Below are 24,894 nucleotides of genomic sequence, written 5' to 3' on the forward strand. Positions count from 1 at the left end.
TTATTTTCAATGAGAACTGCACCAGAACATTCGAGAAGTGCAATATCTTGTGCACAATTAAGTTCTAGTCTGCTCATTAGACTGGGACAGGCATAGGCAAACTCCGGCCCTCCAGATGTTTTGAGACTACAATTCCCATCATCCCTGACCACTGGTCCTGTTAGCTAGGGATGATGGGAATTGTAGTTCCAAAACATCTGGAGGGGCGGAGTTTGCCTATGCCTGGACTGGGAGATCAGAGCCGGCCCTACAGTTAGGCAAAGTGGGGAAACCATTACAGGAGGTAGCAGAAAGCACAGCCCCCTTGCTGTTTCTCCTAAGCCCCCTGGGCATTCCCTCTCTTTTCAAGGACAGAGCTATGTATGCCACATGGCATTTTCCATCCCACCCCCTTAGCTTGCTGTCTCGGGTGTTGTGGAAGATGCTACTCCATCACCACTAGTGAGTTAAGATTTAACTTCCAGTCTACTTAATTTCTGTATGTGGAATGAGGACAGGGCCAAGCAGCTAAAGTAGCATATCTCTGACGCTACCTGCCCCTAACACGCAGTAAGTTCAATTGTGGGAGTGTAATGGCAGGGTGCTACTTCACAGGTCTGAGGGTAAAAGGTAAAGGACCCCTAGAGGGATGTGGGTGGTGCTGTGGTCTAAACCACTGAGCCTAGGGCTTGCCGATCGGAAGGTTGGCGGTTCGAATCCCTGCGACAGGGTGAGCTCCCATTGCTCTGTCCCAGCTCCTGCCAACCTAGCAGTTTGAAAGCATGCCAAAGTGCAAGTAGATAAATAGGTACTGCTCTGGTGGGAAGGTAAACGGCGTTTCCATGCACTGGTTTCACCAGAAGTAGCTTAGTCATGCTGGCCACATGACCCAGAAAAACTGTCTGCGGACAAACGTCGGCTCCCTCAGCCAGTAAGGCGAGATGAGCGCCACAACCCCAGAGTTCTTCGCGACTGGACTTAACTGTCAGGGGTCCTTTACCTTTACCTTTTAAAGGACGCCTGGATGGTTATGTCCAGTCAAAGGCAACTATGGGGTTGTGGTGCTCATCTCACTTTCAGGCTGAGGGAGCCGGCATTTGTCTGCAGACGGCTTTCCATGTCATGTGGCCAGCATGGCTAAACCGCTTCTGGCACAACAGAACATTGTGACGGAAACCAGAGCGCATGGAAATGCCGTTTACCTTCACGTCACAGCGGTACCTATTTATCTGCTTGCACTGTTGTGCTTTTGAACTGCTAAGTTGGCAGAAGCTGGGACAGAGCAATGGGAGCTCACCCTGTTGCGGGGATTCGAAGCGCTGACCTTCTGTTCGGCAAGCCCAGGAGGCTTAGTGGTTTAGACCACAGCACTACCCGTGCCCCTAGTACCTCACAGGACCTCCTCAAACCTAGTGGCAGGCCTACTTTTGAGGTAGATTAGGGTGGCTGAGAGTGACCTAAGGCCCACGGTCACCCAGTGAACTTCATAATTCTCTCACAGCTCTCTAACCTATCTCATAAAGTTGTTGTAAGAAAAGTTATGCATGCCATTTTGAGCACCTTGGAAGAAGGGTTGGATATAAAAGTCCATATGGATGTGTCCGTCACTGTACTTTCCCATGTTACCAAATACGCGCATGATGAACTGAAAACTATATTGGAAAACTAGAGGTGTGGCTTGTCTAGCAGCTTTTATGTTTTCTCTGTCTCTAGTCGTACATTTCGTCCTTGGCTAATAGTGCCTTTGGTAGAAAAGTGCTTAATTAACAGGGAATTAAGTTACCGCTCAGCTCATGTTGCCCTATTAATCCCAGTCTAACCAATTTGTGGACCTTTAGTACAAAAGAAGAGGGGGGAAAATGCCTTGCTTGCTTGCAAATACCCTTTGTCTGACCAATGAGGTTCACAGACCTGACTTACCCTGGTGGAGATTGTTCCGTTGCACTCTGGCGTGAGTGTGATCGCCTCTTGTGAATCCTGCTTGCCCGGGGTCTAGTGTTCCTCTGTCAGCCATCTGGCAACCTTGACAAGCAAACCCTATCATTTAAGTGCAGAGGTGGACAGAGAGCATCTTGGCAATTGTGTTTGGTTGCCTTCCCCTTTCCCAGGGACATGTCTGAGAAGTGGTTTGACCATTGCATTGCTGAGGTAATTGGAGTCATGCAGGGTCAAACCTGTAAGAATCCCACCCTTTCCTGTCTGGAGCAGTAATGGGTGGGGCTGTGTGCACAATCAGTGGCATCTGTCTGACTCCAGTCACTTATCTTTTCTTCACAGTCGGGATGCAGGTGGCGCTGTGGTCTAAACCACTGAGCCTCTTGGGCTTGCCGATTGGAAGGTGGGCAATTCAAGTCTGTGCGACGGGGTAAGCTCCCATTGCTCTGTCCCTGCTCCTGCCAACCTAGCAGTTCAAAAGCACACCAGTGCAAGTAGATAAATAGTTACCGCTGTGGCGGGAAGGTAAATGGCGTTTCTGTGCACTCTGCCACCTGTCACGGTGTCCTGTTGTGCCAGAAGTGGTTTAGCCATGGTGACCACATGGCCCGGAAAGCTGTCTGTGAACAAACACCGGCTCCCTCAGAAAAGCGGAGATGAGCGCCACATCCCATAGTCGCCTTTGACTGGACTGAACTGTCCAGGGGTCCTTTACCTTTACCTACCTTCACAGCATTAAAAGCAACTTACCATTTTGTACTTTGCTACTGTTAGCAACGTTACAAAATAGCAACATGTGCCTCACCCCAGTAAAAAATGGTGCAGGTCTGGTTTTAAACTGGTTGATTTTCTCAGCAAAACTCGTGCATGTGGCGTCTAGGTATGGATAAGTGCTCCCCTTCCATGTAAGGCTCATAGATTTCATATTCTTGAACCCTGAGGACAAAATGAGGGGCAGACTGAATCCTGTTGAGAAAGAACGCTCCAGAGGTTATGATGCTGGGGTGATTAAAGTATCCATACAGCTAATATGGGCATGTAAGAGATGTTCCTCCCTCAGTTGTATGATTGTGATAGTGTTACCAGAAAGGAAAGGCACATTTGCCGTCTCAAATGTAGGCCTCAAAAAAGTACGTCACTTGTAACCCCAAGTTCAAATGATCTATGACTTTAACAGTTGCAGAGTAATTTACCGTATTTTTTGCTCTATAAGACTCACTTTTTCCCTCCTAAAAAGTAAGGGGAAATGTGTGCACGTCTTATGGAGCGAATGCAGGCTTCACAGCTATCCCAGAAGCCAGAACAGCAAGAGGGATTACTGCTTTCACCGCGCAGCGATCCCTCTTGCTGTTCTGGCTTCTGAGATTCAGAATTTTTTTTTCTTGTTTTCCTCCTCCAAAAACTAGGTGCGTCTTGTGGTCTGGTGCGTCTTATAGAGCGAAAAATACAGTATATTAAAACTATATTAACTTGTGCTTATTTTGTGGTTTGCTTCACAATGATGTTCTCGTTTGTTAGTGTGATATATGCGCTTCCTGTTTCACTGTTAGAGGCTTTAAAAATATATATATACCCCTGATTAGACCAGATCATGCTTTGTTTTCACTGCACAGAGAGATGGAAAGCGATGTCTTGTTTGCAACTGGTGTGCATGAGGGAAATCTGAAGGGACCTGAAGAAAGATTAAAATGGAGCGTGGTATTTTGAAGCTCTTTTCCCAGCTAAAATCAAGCTGGTTTGGGTTTGCGGGTGCTCAGACTAATTGAAGGCTGGCCAAAGTATATGCAGCCAGGTTTAATACACCTGCAACTTGCTTCTGTTGAAACTTTTCAGTGTAAGGGAAAGTTGAAGAGATGGTTCTTACTATTACGTTCCATTCTATGGTCCAGATATCTCAGTACATAATACACGAGTCTCTCATCAAATCTGTCTTCAACAAAAATATGTGTACATGGTGACTTGGAAAGGAATGTGCGTATTATAGTAACAGACTGGGTAAAAGGAAGTATGCCATAGATCTGAAAGTGTGAAAACCTTTTTTGAGTAGCCGTTCTTCTTTTTGGGTTTAAAGCAACACTTCTGTTTTTCATAACGTTACTCGTTTCAATTGCTAACGCAGCTGTGCTCAGGCGCTAAGCTCTTTCGTTTTTTTTGAAGGAGTGATTTCATGGCTTCTGGCACAGTGGTTTGGATTGACTAATACTGCGTAAAGCAATTTTTTTTTGCAGGAGCTGTCTTTGTGTGCCAGAATAAGAGGCAATTCCCATTGAGTTCCATTTTAGTTTTGCTTAAGTTAGTGGTGCTGTAGAACAGATTGCAGGCACCAAGAGCCTTGCTGGTTTTCTTCATGCTGCAGTTGAGCCAACACTTATTTTCCTGTGTTTTCCTCAATCAATAGTGGCATGTATGAAGCCTAGTGTCCCCCTACCCACTTCAACATTGCTGCACAGAACACTGCGGATGGACGTTTGGGAAAATGACTTCTCTGCATCAAACTCTCTCCCAAACTTCAGTTTGTAGTTTCACTTACTTCATGTATTGGTGCCACACACGGTGCTCTCTCCTGCCCTTGGTCAACGTAACTGTTCTTCTTTCGCTTTTCTAAATTACAAGGAGCATAGAATAATATTGCTGTGATTGCATTAGTGTAATAACTGTGTTGTTACAAAAGTTGTGTGCCACACCCCCGCTCTCTGCAAAATTCCAGGCACTCACCCGGGGTCTGTGTTCCTGTGTAGAATTGAGACTGTCATAGATTTAAGAAATAGGTTTATTTACTTGTTTACACCTTCAGTCTGCATAGAGCGAATCTGGATTTTACAGCCTGGTCGTTTCAAGAGGGGCTTGTCCCCCATAGCAGTGCAGCTCTAGAGTCTAAGGCAGGCATGGCCAAACTTGGCCCTCCAGCTCTTTTGGGACTACAGTTCCCATCATCCCTGACCACTGGTCCTATTAGCTAGGGATGATGGGAGTTGTAGTCCCAAAACAGCTGGAGGGTCAAGTTTGGCCATGCCTGGTAAGGCATCTCTCACAGCCAGCCTTCAGCCAGCCTGCCCCAGATGGACCCCAGTCTTTCTTCTCCCTTCTTCCCAGAATGCCTTGCTCCAAAAACACTCTTTTCCTGGCAACTCACACCCAGTTACCCTGGCAGCCTTCCAAACCCCCAGTCTCTGTTTACACTTCAGGGCAAAAGGGGGGTGGGGGGTAGGACAGCTCTCTTGCATGCTAATGGCCCTCCATGGCCCTGTACTGTTTCTTAATAGCCCTAGCTTGGCCAGGCTGTTCTGCATAGGCTATCTCAGGAGTTCCTCTGCAGCTTGTATTTCTCCTTTCGCATCACAGATAATCAAAATCCCAACAATCTTGACTGTAATGTTGGATACTACTACTACTACTACTACTACTAATAATAATAATAATAATAATGATAAAGAAAAAGGCTAAGGAATGTGCATTTCAAGTTGTGGGGAGGGGGAACTAGGTAGTAGTTCATCTTTCTAGCTTTCCAGGTTCTATGGCTTTATTCCTCTCATTTCCCCAGATGTCAAAACATCACAGTGCATCCACTCTTGGCTCCCTGTGTAGTGGTTAAGAGCGGTAGACTCGTAATCTGGTGAACTGGGTTCGCTTCTCCGCTCCTCTACATGCATCTGCTGGGTGAATTTGGGCTAGTCACACTTCTCTGAAGTCTCTCAGCCTCACTCACCTCACAGAGTGTTTGTTGTGGGGGAGGAAGGGAAAGGAGATTGTTAGCCGCTTTGAGACTCCTTCGGGTAGTGATAAAACGGGATATCAAATCCAAACTCCTCCTCCTCCTCCTCCTCCTCGTCGTCGTACTCCTCCTCCTCCTCCTCCTCCTCCTCTTCTTCTTCTTCTTCTTCTTCTTCAGAACCCTCCTTGCTCCTTTCTGCAACAAGTATTCTGACCATTTTACTTTACTGTCTCAGTAAACACCCCTTTGTCTGGGAAAGGTCTGGCCTATTCGTTGTTGCTCCCTTCCATGTACATTACAAGCGCATGCCACTCTCTAGACTATAGTTCTGGAAGCGGCTTAGGGCAGGCTGATCTGTGCAGAAGACCATTCTGTAGTATTGTGGCAATCTAGTCTAACCACTGTTGTCAGTTTTGCCTGCCCAGCTGCTGCAGCTAGGCGGACCGGACCTGCTGGTAAATGTTTGAACAGCTGTTTGCAATTGCAACCGTTTGTTTTAAAGCAGTAATTCTCTGTTAATACCGAGCAGTCTCTTTAAAAGGCGTTAAAGAAGTGATCAAAACACCCTTTTTAGCAACACCCTTTAAAAATGAGAATTCAGAGAGATTGGAATGAGCAGAAACAAATGGGCAATTTAAAGTCTTGCTTGAATTCCAAAAACCAGTAGGTAAAGCTGTATGTTTTAAAGAAAAGTATTCTATCTTCCTCTTCTCTGGGAAGAGACCTTCGCTGCAACAGTATCTTATGGCTTCAGTGGCGTAGCATGGGGGGTGCAGGGGGGGCCGGCCGCACCGGGTGCAACATCTGGGGGTTAGGGTTAGGGGGCGCAAATCCACGGGTTAGGGGGCGCAAATTACTTGCCTTGCCCCGGGTGCTGACAACCCACGCTACGCCACTGTATGGCTTGTCCAGTGCAAAGGAAGTGATTGTGACAGTGAGGGCTATGATACTTGTTTTTTAATGGATTTTATGAATCCGTGCGAATGGAGAGTGGAGGGGCTAGCTAATACCCAATGAGCAGGATAGACCAGTGGTTTGGTATCCTATCTTTCAAATAATGCCAGAGATGATCAGTTCTATGTTTACGTTTCCATTGTGTCCTATCATTTTCCTCTTCAATGCTCCAAACGTCACCACAGGGCGGAAGATATTGCCACGGTTTATTCATTTGGGGTCATGTCAGTTGTGAGAGAAACTGGTTTATAGAACCAACTACAGTATCCAGAGTGGCATTTGCTTTCCAAGATGTGCTAAGTGTGCTTTTGGTGTGTTGATCACTTGGATGTAATAATTTTGCAAGTACTCCCAACTTTGAAAGGCTTTCCCGGTCATTCACGGGAGTTTTAAGTTTATCTGGTGGTAAAGTGTATATCCTCCACCAGAGCCAGGGCCTTCTCAGTGATGGCTCCGACCTGGTGGAATGCTCTGTCCCATGAGACCAGGGCCCTGCAGGATTTAACTTCCTTCCACAGGGCCTGTAAGACAGAGCTATTCCGCCTGGCTTTCAGCTTGAACTTAGCCTGATCTTTTATTCCCCTTCCTTCCCTCCCCCTCCCCTTTTTATAAAGCTTACCTGCTCTGGGATCCCACAGCTAATTCTCCCCTGGTCTCCTCGCTGGCCCAAATAGGACTAATTTAGCCAGCTAGCCCTGCTAGATCATCTAATGTTTATTGGATGGATTTTCCCCCTAAATTGATTTTTGAATTCTGAATTTATTGTTATTCACGTTTTATACTGTATTTTATGCTGTTTTTTGTAGCATCAATTAAATGTTTTAAATTTGTTGTTAGCTGCCCTGAGCCCGGTTTTTGAACCGGGAAGGGCGGGGTATAAATAAAAAATTATTATTATTATTATTATTATTATACTTAATTGGTTAATTAGTCACTACCCAAGATTAACAATAGCACTGTGGTGTACTCATGCAGCTAGGGGAGTTTGTTGTTTTTGCTTTGTGAGTGCATAAATACACATACACAATCAGGTATTTTGCCTTTATGGAATGAATGTGAGTGACCCATGCCACAATGTGACAAAAGGCTAGCGATTTCCTGTGGTTTACAGTGCTGTATATTCTAATGCCAAACCATTATCGGCTTCTTGGATTTGGCTTGCGTCTAGCCTGGAGGGAGACGTCGAGTCTCATTAAGGACAGAGATCTAAGTTCAGGCAGGGACATGGGAGGCTGTTTTTGTATCAGGCCGGAGTCGCAACCTGCTATGTTTTTATTGTTCAAGATGTAATGAGGAACAAATATTATAGTTCAGTATGGGGTCCATAACCAAAGCGACAAGTAGAAGGTAGTGCATCAAGTGAGAGCTATGCAAAGTTGCAGCCAGAATAACCTTCTACATAATATAGCTAGAGGAAAGGAATAACTTTTGTCCAAAGCTGGGATCCCATAAGGACTCGGACATGCCTACTGGAATGTGTGACTTCCCCCGCGCCCAACACACTTTGAATGGCAGACCCCTCTGCTTTTGAAATTCTAGAATCATAGAATCATAGAATAGAATCATAGAACTGTAGAGTTGGAAGGGACCCTGAGGATCATCTAGTCCAACCCCCTGCAATGCAGGAATATGCAGCTGGTCCATACAGGGATCGAACCTGCAACCTTGGCGTTATCAGCACCACATGCTAACCAGCTGAGCTATCCAGGCTCCAATTCTGGTCAGTTTCAGAAGTCACCACACTGCCCCAAAAGCCGCAAGGGAACTTCTGTTGTGCATTTTTATGCACAACAGGCCTAAGTAAAGGTAAAGGACCCCTGGACGGTTAAGTCCAGTCAAAGGCGACTATGGGGTTGCGGCACTCATCTTGCTTTCAGATTGAGGGAGCCGGCGTTTGTCCGCAGACAGCTTTCCGGGTCATGTGGCCAGCATGACTAAACCACTTCTGGTGCAACGGGACACCGTGACGAGTGCCAGAGTGCACAGAAACGCCGTTTACCTTCCCAACACAGCAGTACCTATTTATCTACTCGCACCAGTGTGCTTTTGAACTGCTAGGTTGGCAGGAGCTGGGACAGAGCAACGGGAGCTCACCCCATCACGGGGATTTGAACTGGCAACTTTTTGATCGGCAAGCCCAAGAGGCTCAGTGGTTTAGACCACAGCGCCATCTGTGTCACAACAGGCCTAAGACAGAAATCTCATGCATGTTTACATGGAAGAAAGAATTTTTGAACCCAGTTGCACTTCTTTCTTTACCCCCCCCCCCAATATAAATCCTGCAGAGAAAGAACCTACCTTTTGTCAAGTAAACTTTTTGAAGTTGCCTTTGTTAATATATTTTCCTTCATTTTTGTCAAGGTACCTGAGGGCAGTGATTGTGGGTTACATTAGGAACAAAGAAAGTTGCCTAAATTAATTAATTTTATAACGAATGATTTTAGAGTGTTGTTTGTGCTGTACTTTTGTACTGTTTTATTGTTGTTAGCCGCCCTGAGCCCGGCTTCGGCTGGGGAGGGCGGGATATAAATAAAATTTATTATTATTATTACACTGAGTCACATCATTGATCAATGTAGCTTAGTATCCAATCCAAACCAAATAACTTTATTGTGCTAGCTATTGGCCACGACAAATCTGAAACAAAAATAAATGCACGTAAAGGGATAAAAGGTAAAGGTAAAGGTACCCCTGCCCGTACGGGCCAGTCTTGACAGACTCTAGGGTTGTGCGCCCATCTCACTCAAGAGGCCGGGGGCCAGCGCTGTCCGAAGACACTTCCGGGTCACGTGGCCAGCGTGACATCGCTGCTCTGGCGAGCCAGAGCTGCACACGGAAACGCCGTTTACCTTCCCGCTAGTAAGCGGTCCCTATTTATCTACTTGCACCCAGGGGTGCTTTCGAACTGCTAGGTTGGCAGGCGCTGGGACCGAACAACGGGAGCGCACCCCGCCGCGGGGATTCGAACCGCCGACCTTTCGATCGGCAAGCCCTAGGCACTGAGGCTTTAACCCACAGCGCCACCCACGTCCCTACGTAAAGGGATACCATGCCACAAATAATAGTCTCTGTTTAGATCTCTGCGTCTCCCTTACAGATGTAGCTTATTATTATCCACACTTTTTAGAAGCAGCTGTCTGGGGCTTCATTTCCCAGCTCCGCCCCTAGTTATTGGCTTGCTGGGGGGGTTATTGGGTTGTTTTTATTTTGATTATATATTTTGTGGTTTTATATTCTGATTTTGTTCTGTGAACTGCCCTGAGGCCTTTGGGAATAGAGCGGTATATAAATTCAATAAATAAAAAAAATAAAAATAGTTACCTGAGATTAAATCTGGGACCCTCTGCATGCTGCTGAGCTAAGGCCTTTCTGAGCCTTTCTACAATATTAGGTTTGTTTCAGAGAGAGAGAGCGAGGGAGAGAGAGAGAGAGAGAGAGAGAGAGAGAAAGAAAGAAAGAGTGTAACAAGTTTGGGGCACCCAGGGTGCTTTATGGACAAATGGAGATTTGAATCTGGGTCTTTGGAGCCCATGCCTCTGCTTATGACAACACAGAGCTTAACAGTGACCTCACCTGTCAGCCCTTTTTGAAGTCAAGGCACCAGTGTTTGCCCTCCGCATGTTTGTTGTATTATTATATTTTCTGTAGGAAGTAAACCTTGTTTTATTTGTGTCTGAAGGGTCCAATTTGCTTTAGTTTCTATTTGACTTAAATGTTGAAAGACCACACAGAAGACTCTTAAATTTTAGTTTACTTCTTTCAGTGAATAAACAAGTATTTTTATTTTGTTTTTTAAGAAAGCCAGCCTGCATTGAAAGAAAGATGCCAAAGAATAGCAGCTCTATTTTGATGCCTCAGGCAAAGAACTGAATAGGGAGAGGTTTTTCTTTGCTGTCTTCCTCTTCCTCATAAGCCTAATCATTAATAGTGGTGGTCTAACCACATTTTTCATTTCCTCCCACTGCAAGCCCAGATCCTTTCCTCTCTCTTCCCCTTCACCTCTTCCTTAACCTTCAATGGGGCCAACGCAAACATTTTTAAAAGATTTATTTCAAGCAGCTTCTGACATTTGGCGTTTGCATTAAGACCTCCAGGATTCGCTTTTGTGCGTGAGCCTGAAATGGAGGAGGAAATCCTGCAATCAAGTTTCATAGTTTGTGCATCCTTAAAATTCTGCGCTCTCTCTCTTTCTCCCTCTCTGTTCCCCTTTCTTCAATATTTTCCACTGTGGAAAATTTAGGCAGTGAGTGGAAGTATCCACATTAACTCTGGAAATTCTTAAGTCAGGAAAATATTACTTGGTGTCGTTGTCATTATGCTGGCCTGGAAGGAAAATGTTCAAATGCTAGGTGAACAGCCTCTACCACTTGCAAACATATACAAAGACAACATATATAAAGACAACTATGAAAAGGGTTGGAACGAAATAAAAAGAAATCTAGGTATATGGGGAAGAATGAACTTATCATTATTAGGCAGAATTCTGGCCATTAAGATAAACACATTGCCCAAAATGTTATTTTTGTTTCAGTCAATACCAGTAATAAGTAAGACATCGCGCTTCAAAAAATGGCAAAAGGATATCTCAAAATTTCTATGGAAAGGAAAGAAACCAAGGATAAAACATATTTACAGATATTAAAGACAGAGGAGGTTTCTCCCTTCCAGATTTCAAACTATATTATGAAGCTGCATGTTACTTGGGTCCGAGATTGGATTAAACTAGAAAATACTATCTGATTAATTTTAACGTTATGCTTCAATAATCAGAATTCCCGGCCCCCTTTGATTCTGCAGAACACTGCACTCTGGATGTTCAAGACACAACAGTGAATAATATCCTTAATTTTGTGTGTGTGTGTGTGCCACAATTGTGCAGGAGATCAGAAGAAGCACAGAATGTGCATGTGCTTCGTGAGGACCTTTGCAGTCCTTTTTTTTTTTTATATAAAAAAGGAGGTTTCTAGTCCTTATGGCTGAAGGCACTGAATCTGAAAGTCTATGCTTGCTGAAATCCTAGAAGCCAAGTCTGAGATTTCCAGTAGGGCATTGGGCTTCAGTGTATACAGTAGGTACATACGGTTCCTTTCCGGGGAGGGGGGGGAGTGCAGAGGTACGCATTCCTCTAAACATTTTGTGAATCTAAGTTTGGCCTCACTGAGGGGCAGTATTTCAATACGAGTAGGAAATTGAGAGTGCCCCTAAATATTTTTTTAATAGAAAAATAGCACTGGGTATATAAGAAAAAGACCTGCTAGTTTAGACTAAAACCCAGCATCCTATTTTCCACAGTGGCCAGCCAGATACCTAGGCAAAGCCTGCAGAATAGCTCAGTCAGCCGAGCATGAGACTCTCAAGGTTGTGAGTTTGAACCCCACATCAGGCAAAAAGAATCCTGAATTGCACGGGTTGGACTAGATGTGGTCCCTTCCAAGTGTACAATTCTATGGTTTTATTATTCTACGTAGGACATGAGCGCAATCAAATTCTCCTGCTTATGCATAGCCGTCATACTCTTCATTATTAGCACAAGTACAGTGGTACCTTAGGTTACATACGCTTCAGGTTACAGACTCCGCTAACCCAAAAATAGTGCTTCAGGTTAAGAACTTTGCTTCAGGATGAGAACAGAAATCGTGCTCCAGCGGTGCGGCGGCAGCAGGAGGCCCCATTAGCTAAAGTGGTGCTTCAGGTTAAGAACACTTTCAGGTTAAGAACAGACCTCCAGAACGAATTAAGTACTTAACCTGAGGTACCACTGTATGTTCTGCTTTTCCTTCAAGGAGCTTGAGGTGGTGTACACCTCCATTTTAATCCTCACAACAAGCCTGTGAAGTAAGTTAGGCTGAGATCGACAGTGGCTGGCCCAAGTTCACCCCAGGAGCTTCATGGCTGAGAGGGCATTTGAATCCTGGTTTCCCATGCTACAGGGGTCAGCAAACGTTTGCAGCAGGGGGCTGGTCCACTTTCCCTCAGACCTTGTGGGGGGCTGGACTATATTTTGGAAATATATATATATATATGAACGAATTCCTATGCCCCACAAAAAACCCAGAGATGCATTTTAAGTAAAAGGACACATTCTACTCATGTAAAAACACACTGATTCCCAGACTGTACGCGGGCCATATTTAGAAGGTGATTAGGCCGGATCCAGCCCCCGGGCCTTAGTTTGCCTACCCATGTGCTAGTCCAACACATAGAACTCATAGCCTCATTCTCCACAATTTTGTCTAATCCCGTTGCCCCTCCCCATCATGATCAAAACCAGAATCACAATGCACAGTGTTTTCTCGCTTTAAACAGGTTGCAGAAGTAACCACGTTTTTCTTTGTGCGCAGCTTTTGGAGCCATTGGGTTAATACTTCTAGTACAGAGTACATAGTCCCGTGTGTACTGAATTATAGTAGGTGTGCTCATTGCAGCTGTCATCTGATAGCATGAATATGGGAAGATGCCAGTTCTCATGGTTTGCTTCTTCACTTTTGCATAATGGGTGTGTTAATCAACATGGGGCGTGGGAATCCCCACTTGAGTCTCTCGAACTATAATATCCCTGGCCCAATTCAATTAAAATATGTGCATAAAAGTTATATGTAATGAGGGGACCCGCACACTGGTCTTCTCTTTCCTACATCTGGCGCATGGGTGTGCCACACAGACATTACATGCAAATTGTCTGCAAATGTTAAGCTTGAGTAGACCCAAGCCATTTGGTTGTTAACTCACATAGATCTGGGAAATTACCCAAACTCTTCAGGCCCTGGTAAGCTTTATTATTTTGGAAGCTACTGCGAAATCTTTCCCTTTCGGTGTTTTAAGGGATCTTGTAGTTTAGTCGTTTAGTCGTGTCCGACTCTTCGTGACCCCATGGACCAGAGCACGCCAGGCACTCCTGTCTTCCACTGCCTCCCGCAGTTTGGTTAAACATGTTTGTAGCTTCGAAAACACTGTCCAGCCATCTTGCCCTCCGTCGTCCCCTTCTCCTTGTGCCCTCCATCTTTCCCAACATCAGGGTCTTTTCCAGGGGGTCTTCTCTTCTCATGAGGTGGCCAAAATATTGGAGCCACAGCTTCAGGATCTGTCCTTCCAGTGAGTACTCAGGGCTGATTTCCTTAAGAATGGAGAGGTCTGATCTTCTTGCAGTCCATGGGACTCTGAAGAGTCTCCTCCAGCACCATAATTCAAAAGCATCAATTCTTCGGTGATCAGCCTTCTTTATGGTCCAGCTCTCACTTCCATACATCACTACTGGGAAATTAAGGGACCTAAGCAGTGCTATTTTTCTAGAAAAAAGAGATGCCGGGACTCACCATGAACGCTTCCCTTGTTCTGTTATAATGGCAATGGCGCCCACTTGAGAGGTGCCGGAACAGCAGTCCAATGAGTTCCAGCTGGGGGGGAAAAAGCCCTGGATCTAAGTGATCTTCCACACGCATCACTTGTAGTGTTAGCAGCTGATTGATCTGCAGATCACACATTCTCACATTCCTGTTATGCTGCTCACTTGAGTTGTGAGCCATGATGGTTAGGTGCTGGGAATGGAAGGAAAATAGCCTGAAGGTCTTCATCACATCCAAATCCCAAATGATTACTGTTGTTATTATTATGCTTGATATTTCCCCACTCATACCTCCCATCAGTGACTTAGATAAAGGTGTTGGGACTCGATATTTTAAAGGTAAGGGAAACTAAGATCTGATGTGGAGTGGCTGAGCATCAGAAACACCTCCCCCCACCAACTGATAAATGAGTGGAAAAAAACCAATAGTGGTAATCAGGGGCTCAGGATTTAGAAATTTATTTCTGTGGTAGGAGCTAGCTGCTAGACAAACCTAAACCTTCAATAGACTGAAAAATGACTCTCTGATCTTGGGAATTTGGCTCAAAGGGATATTAAACCCTCAGTCTCTCTCTCTCTGAGAACTTAAGCTTTGAAATCTCTTTAACAATGGCCATTTCATTCCATCTCCATTTTTAGAGACACACCCGATGTTTTTTTTCCCTTCATCCTTCCCATTCTTTTGCCTCCACATTCCTTGTCCATTTCTTGGCCACACATCCTTGTCGTTTCTCCCCTTTATTTATTTAAAATATTTATAGCCCTTCACCCATGGCAAAACCAAGGTGGGGTGCAACAAACAAAAGAACCATATAGCAACAATCTAACTTTTTTTTGAAAAAATGTAATGATAATCATGTTAAGTCAGCTAAAAGCAGTCAACTGCTGAGCGGGTTAAGCAATCAAGGCTGAAACTGCTGAAAGGATCAGGCGTATAAATCCATCTTTTAAGGCACTGGCAGGCTAATACAGTGAGATGCGCTCTTCTAGATATATGGGTCCCAAGCATCTTAGGGCTTTAGCATTAAGCACCAGTGAATTGGGCCCAGAAGCAAGGAGGCAGCCAGGAGCGTGACTCCTGCAGAGTTGATGTGCTGTGATTTCACCAGTCTGAACTGGCTAATATTCTGGCACCCATATTCTGCTTTAATTGAGTTCAGCTCCCGAGCAGCCTTCAAGAGTAGTCTCAGTTGGGAGGTGACCAGAACGTTGATCAGATGTCTCGTCCAAATGTCACCTGTGGAAAAATCCAGAAATATCTCTGTGGGATGAATTCTCTCCATGCAGGCATTGCAACCTTTGACAGCGTCCACCGTCGTGCCATGAATTCTGTGGGGAGAGACTTCATAATCCACCGTTGGACCCAGCGCTACACATTGTGGCATGTGTCAACTGTTTCAGTTTGTTATGAAGGGAACATGCAGATCTGGACTGGGGAACCTGTGATGCTTCAGCCCCAGTCAGCAAAGGTGGGGGATGATGGGACTTGTAGTCCAACAACATTTGAAGGGCTACAGGTTCACCAGTCCTGCTACATGGTTTCCACCAGGGCCCTTTTTCAGCAGGAACTCAAGTGGGTGCCATCACCCCAAAATGGCAGGTCCTTGTGTCTCAATGGGTGCACAAACCACACACCCGTCGGGTTCTTCAGGCCTTCAAAGTGCTGGTCTGTGCACAGCCTCATGGGGTTAAGGAAGAACTCCACATAAATGCAGAAAGCAATGAGTAGGATTAGGAGAAGGCCTAGGATGGCAGATATCACGCTGTTGAGGAAAAGCCAGTGGTTCCTCTCTCCCACACAGCCGTTGAGCCACATGCAGTGATGATCAAATCCACACATACACCCTTGTTGCAGGTCCCACGGTGCTTTGATGTCACATTGACCTCACAGATGTGACAGTGGAGGTTTTCAATGACTTGAGCATGCTGGCTTCAATTGAAAAAGAATGAGGGAGTTTGTTCACGGTAAGTTCTGGCACCTCTTTTTTCTAGAAAATCAGCACTGGTATCCCTTCCTCACTCTTTTTTCTTGCGCCAACGTCCCTTCAGTTCCTTTTAAAAGTTGAATTGAGGGTGAGGCAAGGGAAAGGCAGGCAGGGAGTGAGGTGAAGGCAGTCTGTAGTGGGAAGATCAAGGACTCCTGGTTGCTCCCTATTTTATAGGGGTCAGGGAATCACATGACCTTCTGGCTGCTGGTATAAATCAGCTCAAGTGTGGCCAGTCTCGCTGCATTTCCCTTCTTTGACCAGAGCCAGCCAGTTGTGTACAGGTTGAATCCATGCCTCAAATTCCTCAGGCCTCCACTTAAGTACGCACTGCAGCTCAAAGCTCTTGACAGACCTGGAGATACCGATCTGAACTTAAAACAATAGCGCTTGCAGGCTTACGTAATTTTTGTCCCAAGTTAATAGTCTCAAGGTTTCCCTGCTGCGTTAAGTGTTCTCACCGACCGGGAGAAAGCAATTTGCAAGTTGAGTCTTCTGACTGATCCTTCATCTGACACACTCCTTTCTCATGACAGGTTGCTGAATTCCATAAAGCCTGGTTTGGTCAAAAAGATCAACAGACTGCCAACTCCCATTGCAGGACTGGTAAGTATCTTGTGGCTGAGACGTTTTGGTTGTCTTGTTTACATCCTGGTGTTGTGGTGGCCGTTTTCTCCAGGGTAACGCAAGCACACCTGCCTTATTCAACTTGTGCAGCGGTAGTGAAAATTCACATTGCTATTTGTGAATCTCTTGGGATGCATTCCGATTAGGACTTGAACATTTTAAATCACAGACAGTATTTTTTAAATATATATATATATAAATGACTGCTTTGGACTTTTCGAATGCACTGCACCCAGGGCCCCGTTTTTATTTTGAGTGCACCCTGATTCCTTCTGCATCTTCAGTAAAAGTCACTTCTAAGAAAACTGTGTCTTAGAGCTAAATTTAGCAGAGGCTATATCCTTCTTTATATGTTACATAATTAATTATTATTTTTTTTTTGCTGATTTAGGAAACTGTATCTTGACCTATTGTTTGTTTAAATGACTGACCATTTACTGAAGAATAATGTGGTGGTTCTACTAATTTTTTGAAAAACAAAAGCAGTGGAAAAACATTCTTTAGTTCACAGTTACAGCCCTGTTCAGGTACACTTCATCCACACATACAACAAATGCATGGTGCAGGGAGTCGAAAATCATTGGCGGAAATCATTGCCTGGGGTCAGGAGGCGTACTCCAAATCTTCTCACCTCTATATCGGTGGGCGACGTTGCGCACAGGCGGCCATGCCTCAATAGTTTTCCAGTGTGGGGGTGGAGGTCCACCACCTCACCCCTACGTCATGGCCAGCCGCATCACCTGTGTTGAGGGACAGCTGCAGCCAATCAGCCAGCAGGGTGGGAGTGGCCACAGGCCATTTAATCACGGCACAACCAGATGGTTCCCTCTTCATTGGATCACACTACTTACCCACCCTCTTCTAATGCATTGCTCTGATTTGATCTTGCTATGGCAGTTGTCGGTCGCCATGTTGTTGGGGCTAGGTAGGGATTTTTTCCACTTGGCAAATTGGAACCGGCCATTTGGTTTTCGCCTACCTAGTAGCAATTGCCTGGGTCAGAAGGTGTACTCCAAGTGTCAAACAGGGATGCCTGAACAGGGCTATAGAGTGAATAGTAGATGCATTTCAAGGTTTACACATTTTTGCTCTGCCTGATGCAGTAGCGTTGTTATGGCGAATTTGATGTCATTTCAATGGGATAAATTTAGGGTTGGGAAACAGACACAGAGCAGCACAGCGTGAAAGGCATCTGGGCTGATATGTTGATAGAACGTAAAGTTTGAGAGTGGGCATGAGACATGAAGGAGCAGCCATCCATTTTGCTTAAGGAGGATATCAAGGGAGATGGATGAAGTTGTAAGGATCTGTGTTCCGAGACAGACACAGTGGTGGCATGACACAGGTCTTGGAATGCAGATTTGTAGCAGGAAAATGAACCCCTTTCCTGCCCTCGAAACTGTTGTCCTCCTCCTCGCCAATCACGTCTCTCCACCAACCACATCTCTCTTACTTTGCCTCGTGGAGCCTGGCGAAGAGAAACGTGGTTGAGTGAAGCGTTGGAGAAAGCAGCTGCAATTGGCAGCAGAAAATTTGAGGTGTGTCTGCTGCATATTGTTCCTTCCTGAAGCTTTGTAGCAAACATATGGGTATGCAACCATCCTATCATGTTGGGGCTCAAGGCTTTGGATGTTGTTCAGATGCCTGATTATCGCCTTTCAAAGCAACTACTCTATTCCCAACTCAAGAATGGAAAGCGAAATACCGATGGACAGCAAAAGTGGTTCAATAAGGCTCTCAAGGCAAGTGTCAACAAATGTTGTATAAACACTGATAACTGGGAAACATGGGCCTGTGAGTGCTCCAATTGGAGAACAGCCTTTACCAAAGGTGTTACGGACTTTGAAGAAGCACGAACTCAGGACGAAAGGGAGAAACAAGCTAAGTGGAAGACACGTTTGGCAAACTCTCACCGTGATCAACTCCTATCTGGAAACCTATGTCTGCACTGTGGAAGGATGTGTGGATCCAGAACTGGTCTCCACAGTTGCTTATGGACTCACTGTTAAGACCATGTTCATGGAAGAGCATCTTACTTGGCTATGAGTGATCGCCAAAGAAGAAGAAGAAGATTCCTGAGGGGAAGATATCAAGCTTCCCATCTGCTATTGGCGTATTAAGAATATCAACTGAGTAGAAATTCTAACTGTAGAATCTTCCTTTGCTCCAAGTATTCTATGCAGTGTGTCTAGGGAAATAAATAATCCAAACTGTATACTTGCAGATGTGTCTCTTTCTATGCTAGTGGTTTGATGCACCTGTGGGACACAACTTTCTTTATCTAGCATGAGATCTTGTTTATTATATAATCTACAGTTGGCTTGGTGTAGCAGCCTATAATCACTGGGGTGAACATACTGGAAAGAAATATGCATGACCCACTGTGTGGAACTGGAGTGGAAAGGGCCTCTGGAAAGCCAGTGTTTTTTGACTCCCAAATGTGGGTTTATTTTTTCTAAACTCTAGACATTGGCTTTGCCGAAATCTGGATGTCTGTTCTGGAAGCTTTCTGAAAACTTGCTTGAAAAAGCACAAATCCGTAGCCAGCTGTGCACGCTTGTCATACAGTGCAAGAATACATGGCAGTTTCTTCTCAGTCATGCACTGTTTCTTAAAGGAGTTTTTAAATGTGGTTCATTGCACCATTTGGGTGGGAATGGGGAAATGGATCCCATAATTTGCTCTTTGTGCAAAGCTGAGATTGGAAAGCTTTTAAAGAATCATCAGCTTTGAATAGTGCAGAATGCTTGCAAATGGTGAAAGTTATTACAAGAGCTTTAAGTGCACGCATATGCAGTATGTTTTTAAGAACTTTCTGACAGTAAGAGCTGTTGAAGAATGGAAATGTCTCCCTTGGAAGGTAGTGGACTCTCCTTCACTGGAAGTATTAAAGCAGAGGTTGGATGGACATCTGTCATGGATGCTTCATCTGAGATTCTTCCATTGCAGAGGGTTCAACTAGATGACTGCTTGTTTCTTCCAACTCTCCATTTCTGTGATTCTGTGCTAGTTATTTATTGGTTGTTGGATCTGCTTGTTCCTGTTAATGAATAAAGGACTGACATGTGTCCTGTTTTGTTTTGAGTGGCTGCTGGTAGTTCACAGTACAGTGATACCTCGGGTTACATGCGCTTCAGGTTACAGACGCTTCAGGTTACAGACTCCGGTAAGTACTTAATCCGAGGTACCACTGTATAGAGAGAATCCATCACTTTGCGTGTTCCCCATGGTGTAGAATTTCAGGAGATGCTTTATTTTTGAAAGCGAATGTATAGACATGACGTGCCACACTAGGGGCAAATAGCTATCATAGCTTTGAAGTCTCGAGGCAGCATTTCTGTAGGAAGGCTCTCTCTTTTTCTCCTCAAATTTCCTTCCTGTCTCTGAATAGTGTCACTGTGAGAGAAAAAAAGAATGAACTTATTTTGGGCTTATCTTTTGTTTGACTGGGGTTGAGTGGAGTTTGTAGCATTACTTCAGTTCCTTAACGCTATCCCTATGGGAATTTCAGACATTTGCCTCAGAGGGTGTGTGAAAAAGGAGTCAGAAATAATAGTAGGAAATTGGGGAAGGCGAAACCGAGTGGCTGAACTATAGCTGCACTCTGGCTCACGGCGCTTTTTGGCTCTTGGTTTCAACCCTAATGAAGAGAGCAATATTGGCTTGCAGACATGCTTTAGAAAGAGTTTGTGTATAGAAGTCAGGGAAAGAAAGTTCTCTATAAAAATGCTCAAACGTTTCGTAAATGACTGCAACCCTACAAGAAAGAGAACTGTAGCAAAATGGATAATAAAGAACAGTTTCCTGGAAAACTGGATGCTTATTAGATTATTTTCTTAGGAAGTTTACTTTGGCTTGGGAATCTACAGGAACTCTGTAGAAACCATGTTATAGGAGTGAGAACTGCCTGTCTTTTGGAGACTTGTTCTAATATATATATTCCTGTTTTTTAAGCTCTGTCAGTTGTCCAATAATTGTCATTCTCCGGGCACTGAACAAGAAATATAGGGCAGCATTAGTCACACTCCGCATAGAACCAATGAAATAGTTGTGCAAGTCCATTGACTTCGTTGGGTCTGTTCTGGATAGTGACCTCCTTGAACTTCAGATCAGCTGTGGAGGCCATGCTCATGGTGTCGCTGCCAAATATAGTTCGAGGAGCAGTGAAATGTGGGACACCTTTTCCATGGTTGCCCCAGACAGCATGGCCAGTGGTCAGGGATAGAATCATAGAATCATAGTGTTGGAAGAGACCACAAGGGCCACTGAGTCCAACCCCCTGCCAAGCAGGAAACACCATCAGAGCACTCCTGACATATGGTTGCCAAGCCTCTGCTTAAAGACCTCCAAAGAAGGAGACTCCACCACACTCCTTGGCAGCAAATTCCACTGTCGAACAGCTCTTACTGTCAGGAAGTTCTTCCTAATGTTTAGGTGGAATGATGGACGTTGGAGTCCAACAACCAAAACAGGGTGACAGGTTTCCTTTCCCTGGTCTAGGGGCAACCATGGAAAAAGTGTCCTACATTTTCAAGGGTTGAGGTGCAGTGATTATTATTTTTAAAAAATTGAGCCACACCCTCTACTGCCTCAATGATTTGCTGCTGCTTTTATTATGTTTCATTGTGATTTTATAATTTTTTGGCGGGGTATTTTTATATTATGTAGCCCACCATGGGGCCTCTGCTTAACTGGTGGATTCCTAATAATATTATTAATAATAAACAAAAATGTGAACTATATATACAGTCATACCTTGGATCTCAAACGTCTTGGTTCCTGACCAAGCGGCTCCCAAATGATCAAAACCCGGAAGTGACTGTTCTGGTTTTCGAATGTTCTTTTGTAAGCTGAACATCCAACAGGGTTTCGGTGGCTTCCGATTGGCTGCAGTCCGTTTGTTCCTGCAGCCAATCAGAAGCCGCGCTTTGGTTTCCGAACGCTTTGGAAGTTGAACGGACTTCCGGAACGGATTCCATTCGACTTCCAAGGTACAACTGTGTGTGTGTGTGTGTTTAAAAAACTCAAAATAGCCAAATCAACAAAAATGCAATTCTGTGCAGCAATAAAACAATATCGGGTATCACCCACAGTTAAAAACAATGCAAAACAACAAAATCAGTAAGGATATAGTTCTGTAAATCATAGAATCATAGAATTGTAGAGTTGGAAGAAACCCTCAGAATCATCCAGTCCAACCTCCTGCAATGTGGGAATATGCAGCTCTCCCATATGGGGATCGAACCTGCAGCCTTGGCATTATCAGCACCATGCGCTAACCAGTGAAGCTACCCAAACCTAAAGCCCTAATTCCGAAAGAGCGATGGGACTAGAAGGTCGTATGCCAAGTAGCAAGGAGTACAAACCTAACAACTCCAGAATAAAGCAGCCACATGAAGACCTGGTATAATAAAGGCAACAGGTTTGTGATAATAAAAGAGAATAGCATGTGGGAATAAAACAGGTCATGAAGGAGTTGCCACCTGAGCCTCGATGGGGAAGACATTCCATCTGAAAGGAGCCACTGCTGAGAAGACCCTTTTATCTTAAGGCCACCTGCCCTGTCTCAGCTTGCAAGTATCACTTGGAGCAGAAAGGGCTGTGGGGTCTGGCTTTGGACGCAGCGAGCCGAAGATACTTGCAGACTCCGTGTGTTTGTGTGTCAAATGTTAAATAAATGCAGTTAAATTGCTTAAACTCTCGTTCCAAAAATAAGTGGAATTTTTCTGTGAGAAAAGCGAGAGCTCTGTTTGTATTTCACAGTGGAATACATTTGCATGACAAAGAAAAATAATAAAAAATGTGAAGAATTTGCATGGGTGTAGGTGCTGGCAAATCATCAGGGATTTTGTTTTCTGTTTTTAAAAGAGAGCCATGCTGGCATAAAGCAGATTTATTTCAGCTGCATTTGGAATATCTATTATTTTGCAAAGAAATAATGATTTCTTTGGTTTTTCTTTAACCGTTAAACATCCCCAAAGTGGGTTTCTTCACAGTTTGTCAGGGCAACGGTTTCTGTTTTCACTCCACACTTCCTTCTGTTACTGTTAAGTGTTGATGGGGGGGGGGGAGCCCCACAAGCACAGGATATTGTAGGCCGGAAGGTTGAGAAACATGGGTGGCAATGTCCACTGGCAATAGTCATCTTTCCCTTGCCACAGGTAGTGTGCACCCTCCCCATAATGCTTGGAAAGGTGTCACACGGGTTACCTGGCAAACGTGATCTGTGCTCTGATTGGCTTAAGAAGAGTGTCGGCTGTCACTCAACCCAATGTGGGTAGTAAGCATTTAAAACAGGGGCATGTGATCCTTACCTTTGTCAGCTCAGCATCGGTTTTTCCTCATCAATAAACAGAAACCCAACAACTGGCCACCTATGCTGCGTTACTCACAAGGAGACTACACGCCTGTCTGTAAATTACTAGGTCAGCATAAGTAAGGTAAAGGTAAAGGGACCCCTGACCATTAGGTCCAGTCGTGACCGACTTTGGGGTTGCGGTGCTCATCTCGCTTTATTGGCTGAGGGAGCCGGCGTACAGCTTCCGGGTCATGTGGCCAGCATGACTAAGTTGCTTCTGGCGAACCAGAGCAGCGCACGGAAACACCGTTTAGCTGCCCGCCGGAGCTGTATCTATTTATGTACTTGCACTTTGACATGCTTTCGAACTGCTAGGTTGGCAGGAGCAGGGACCGAGCAACGGGAGCTCACTCTGTCACGGGGATTCGAACCGCCGACCCTCTGATCAGCAAGTCCTGGGCTCTGTGGTTTAACCCACAGCGCCACCTGTGTCAGCATAAGTAGGTCTGAGCTAAAGAGCTCTTTTTGTTTTCCACATTCTGCTTTCTACATTTTGTCCTTTTCTCTTCCTTTTCCATTCTTAATGAAACTTGGTATAATTCAGCTGCTGGGGCCTAGAGTATGATCATGCCAAACTCTGGGGTTCTGGGTGCAGGGCAAAAGAGTGGGATTTCTCAGGGGAAAGAACAGGTTGTGCTGTGCCCAAGGCAGGAGGGCAGCTGGATGCTAGCCCTGTGGTCCCTGATAAATGGAGAGGGATCACTTCACCCTCTCTGGCTCCCGGTGGAGTACAGGATCAGGTTTAAGGTGCTAGTTTTAACCTTTAAAGCCCTACGGCATAGGACCCTCATACCTTATGGTCTTCAAACAAAAATATCTTGGAGATCCCAGGCCACAGGGAGGTTAGGCTGGCCTCAACCAGAGCCAGGGCTTTTTCAGCTGTGGCCCCGATCTGGTGGAACGCTCTGTCACAAAAGACTAGGGCCCTGCGGGACTTGACATCTTTCCGCAGGGCCTGCAAGACAGAGCTGTTCCACCAGGCCTTTGGCCAAGGCACAGTCTGACCCCCTCCTTTGATAATCCTCATAGAACTCTAGCCCAATGGTTACCATTAAATTGACTCTGAATTGATTTTAGAATTGAATTGATTTTAGAATGTATTTCAATTCATTGTCCCTATGGAAGCAATTGTTTGGCCTCCCAGAATTCATTCCATGAGGCAGTTGTAGGGGATAATGTGGAGTGCGGGAACGTAAGGACACAAGAAGCGTCTGCTGGATCAGACCAATGGCCCATCTAAATTAACATCCCTGTTCTCACAGTGGCCAGCCAGATGCCTGTGGCAAACCCACAAGGCAGATTTGAGCCCAAGAGCCCTTTGGCTTCCTGTGGTTTCCGGCAACATTATTGCCCCTGACTTCGGAGGCAGAGCATAGCCATCATGGCTAGGAGATTTGGATAGTCCTCCATTGATTTGCCCGTTTTGCATATTTGTCTATTTTAAAGAGATCCATGTTGGTGGCTGTTATGTACTGAAGTTCTCACCCTGGGCCAGCAGGGAGATACTGTAGATAGTTCAGGTCCACATATGCAAATAAGGGATTGAAAGTGACGTTCAGTGATTGGATAGTTACAGAAAGTTGTTACAGTTGCGTTGTACTGGAGCTCTATATAAGCAGGCTGGCTGAACCCTTCAGTTCAGTTCTGTTCTGGCCTGTGAATAAACAAGAGCTGTTTGAAGAATCGCTGTGTCATCTGATATGTTCACCCACAACTTAACAGTGGCCATCACTGCCTCCCATCAGATAACTCAAGATTCAGGATGCTGCCAGCCTGCTCCCAGGGCAGTTGTGCAAGGAAGGGCATAAGAGGACTCTCCTAGCCCCCTCCTGAAAACCACGTCAGAGACAATCATGGTATTCTGTGCACATTTATATCCCACCAGCACTTTTGCAGACCGAGAGTGAAGATGGGATGTTGAAACATCTCTACCAATGTGTTGCAACAGTTGGCTGTGGCTTCTGCGGTGTAGACTCTTGTCATAGCTAACCGGTTATTTCCT

At 45.0% G+C, this 24,894-nt stretch overlaps 1 protein-coding gene across 49 annotated transcripts in view; it reads left to right on the plus strand.

The window, feature by feature from the left end:
- Nucleotides 1–24,894, plus strand: part of LIMCH1 (LIM and calponin homology domains 1) — a 211,351-nt gene that overhangs the window by 75,994 nt on the left and 110,463 nt on the right. For 48 of the 49 annotated variants that reach the window (XM_083457894.1, XM_083457905.1, XM_083457941.1 and 45 more), the window contains exon 3: nucleotides 16,444–16,513. In XM_083457894.1, coding sequence (XP_083314020.1) covers nucleotides 16,444–16,513 — 70 coding nt within the window. Of the gene's footprint in view, nucleotides 1–11,562; nucleotides 11,649–16,443; nucleotides 16,514–24,894 lie in introns of those variants that run through there. The other variant, XM_083457928.1, reaches the window with a different exon arrangement.

Source organism: Podarcis tiliguerta, assembly GCF_965153285.1.
Source record: "Podarcis tiliguerta genome assembly, chromosome: 9".
NCBI classification, from domain to species: Eukaryota; Metazoa; Chordata; class Lepidosauria; order Squamata; family Lacertidae; genus Podarcis; species Podarcis tiliguerta.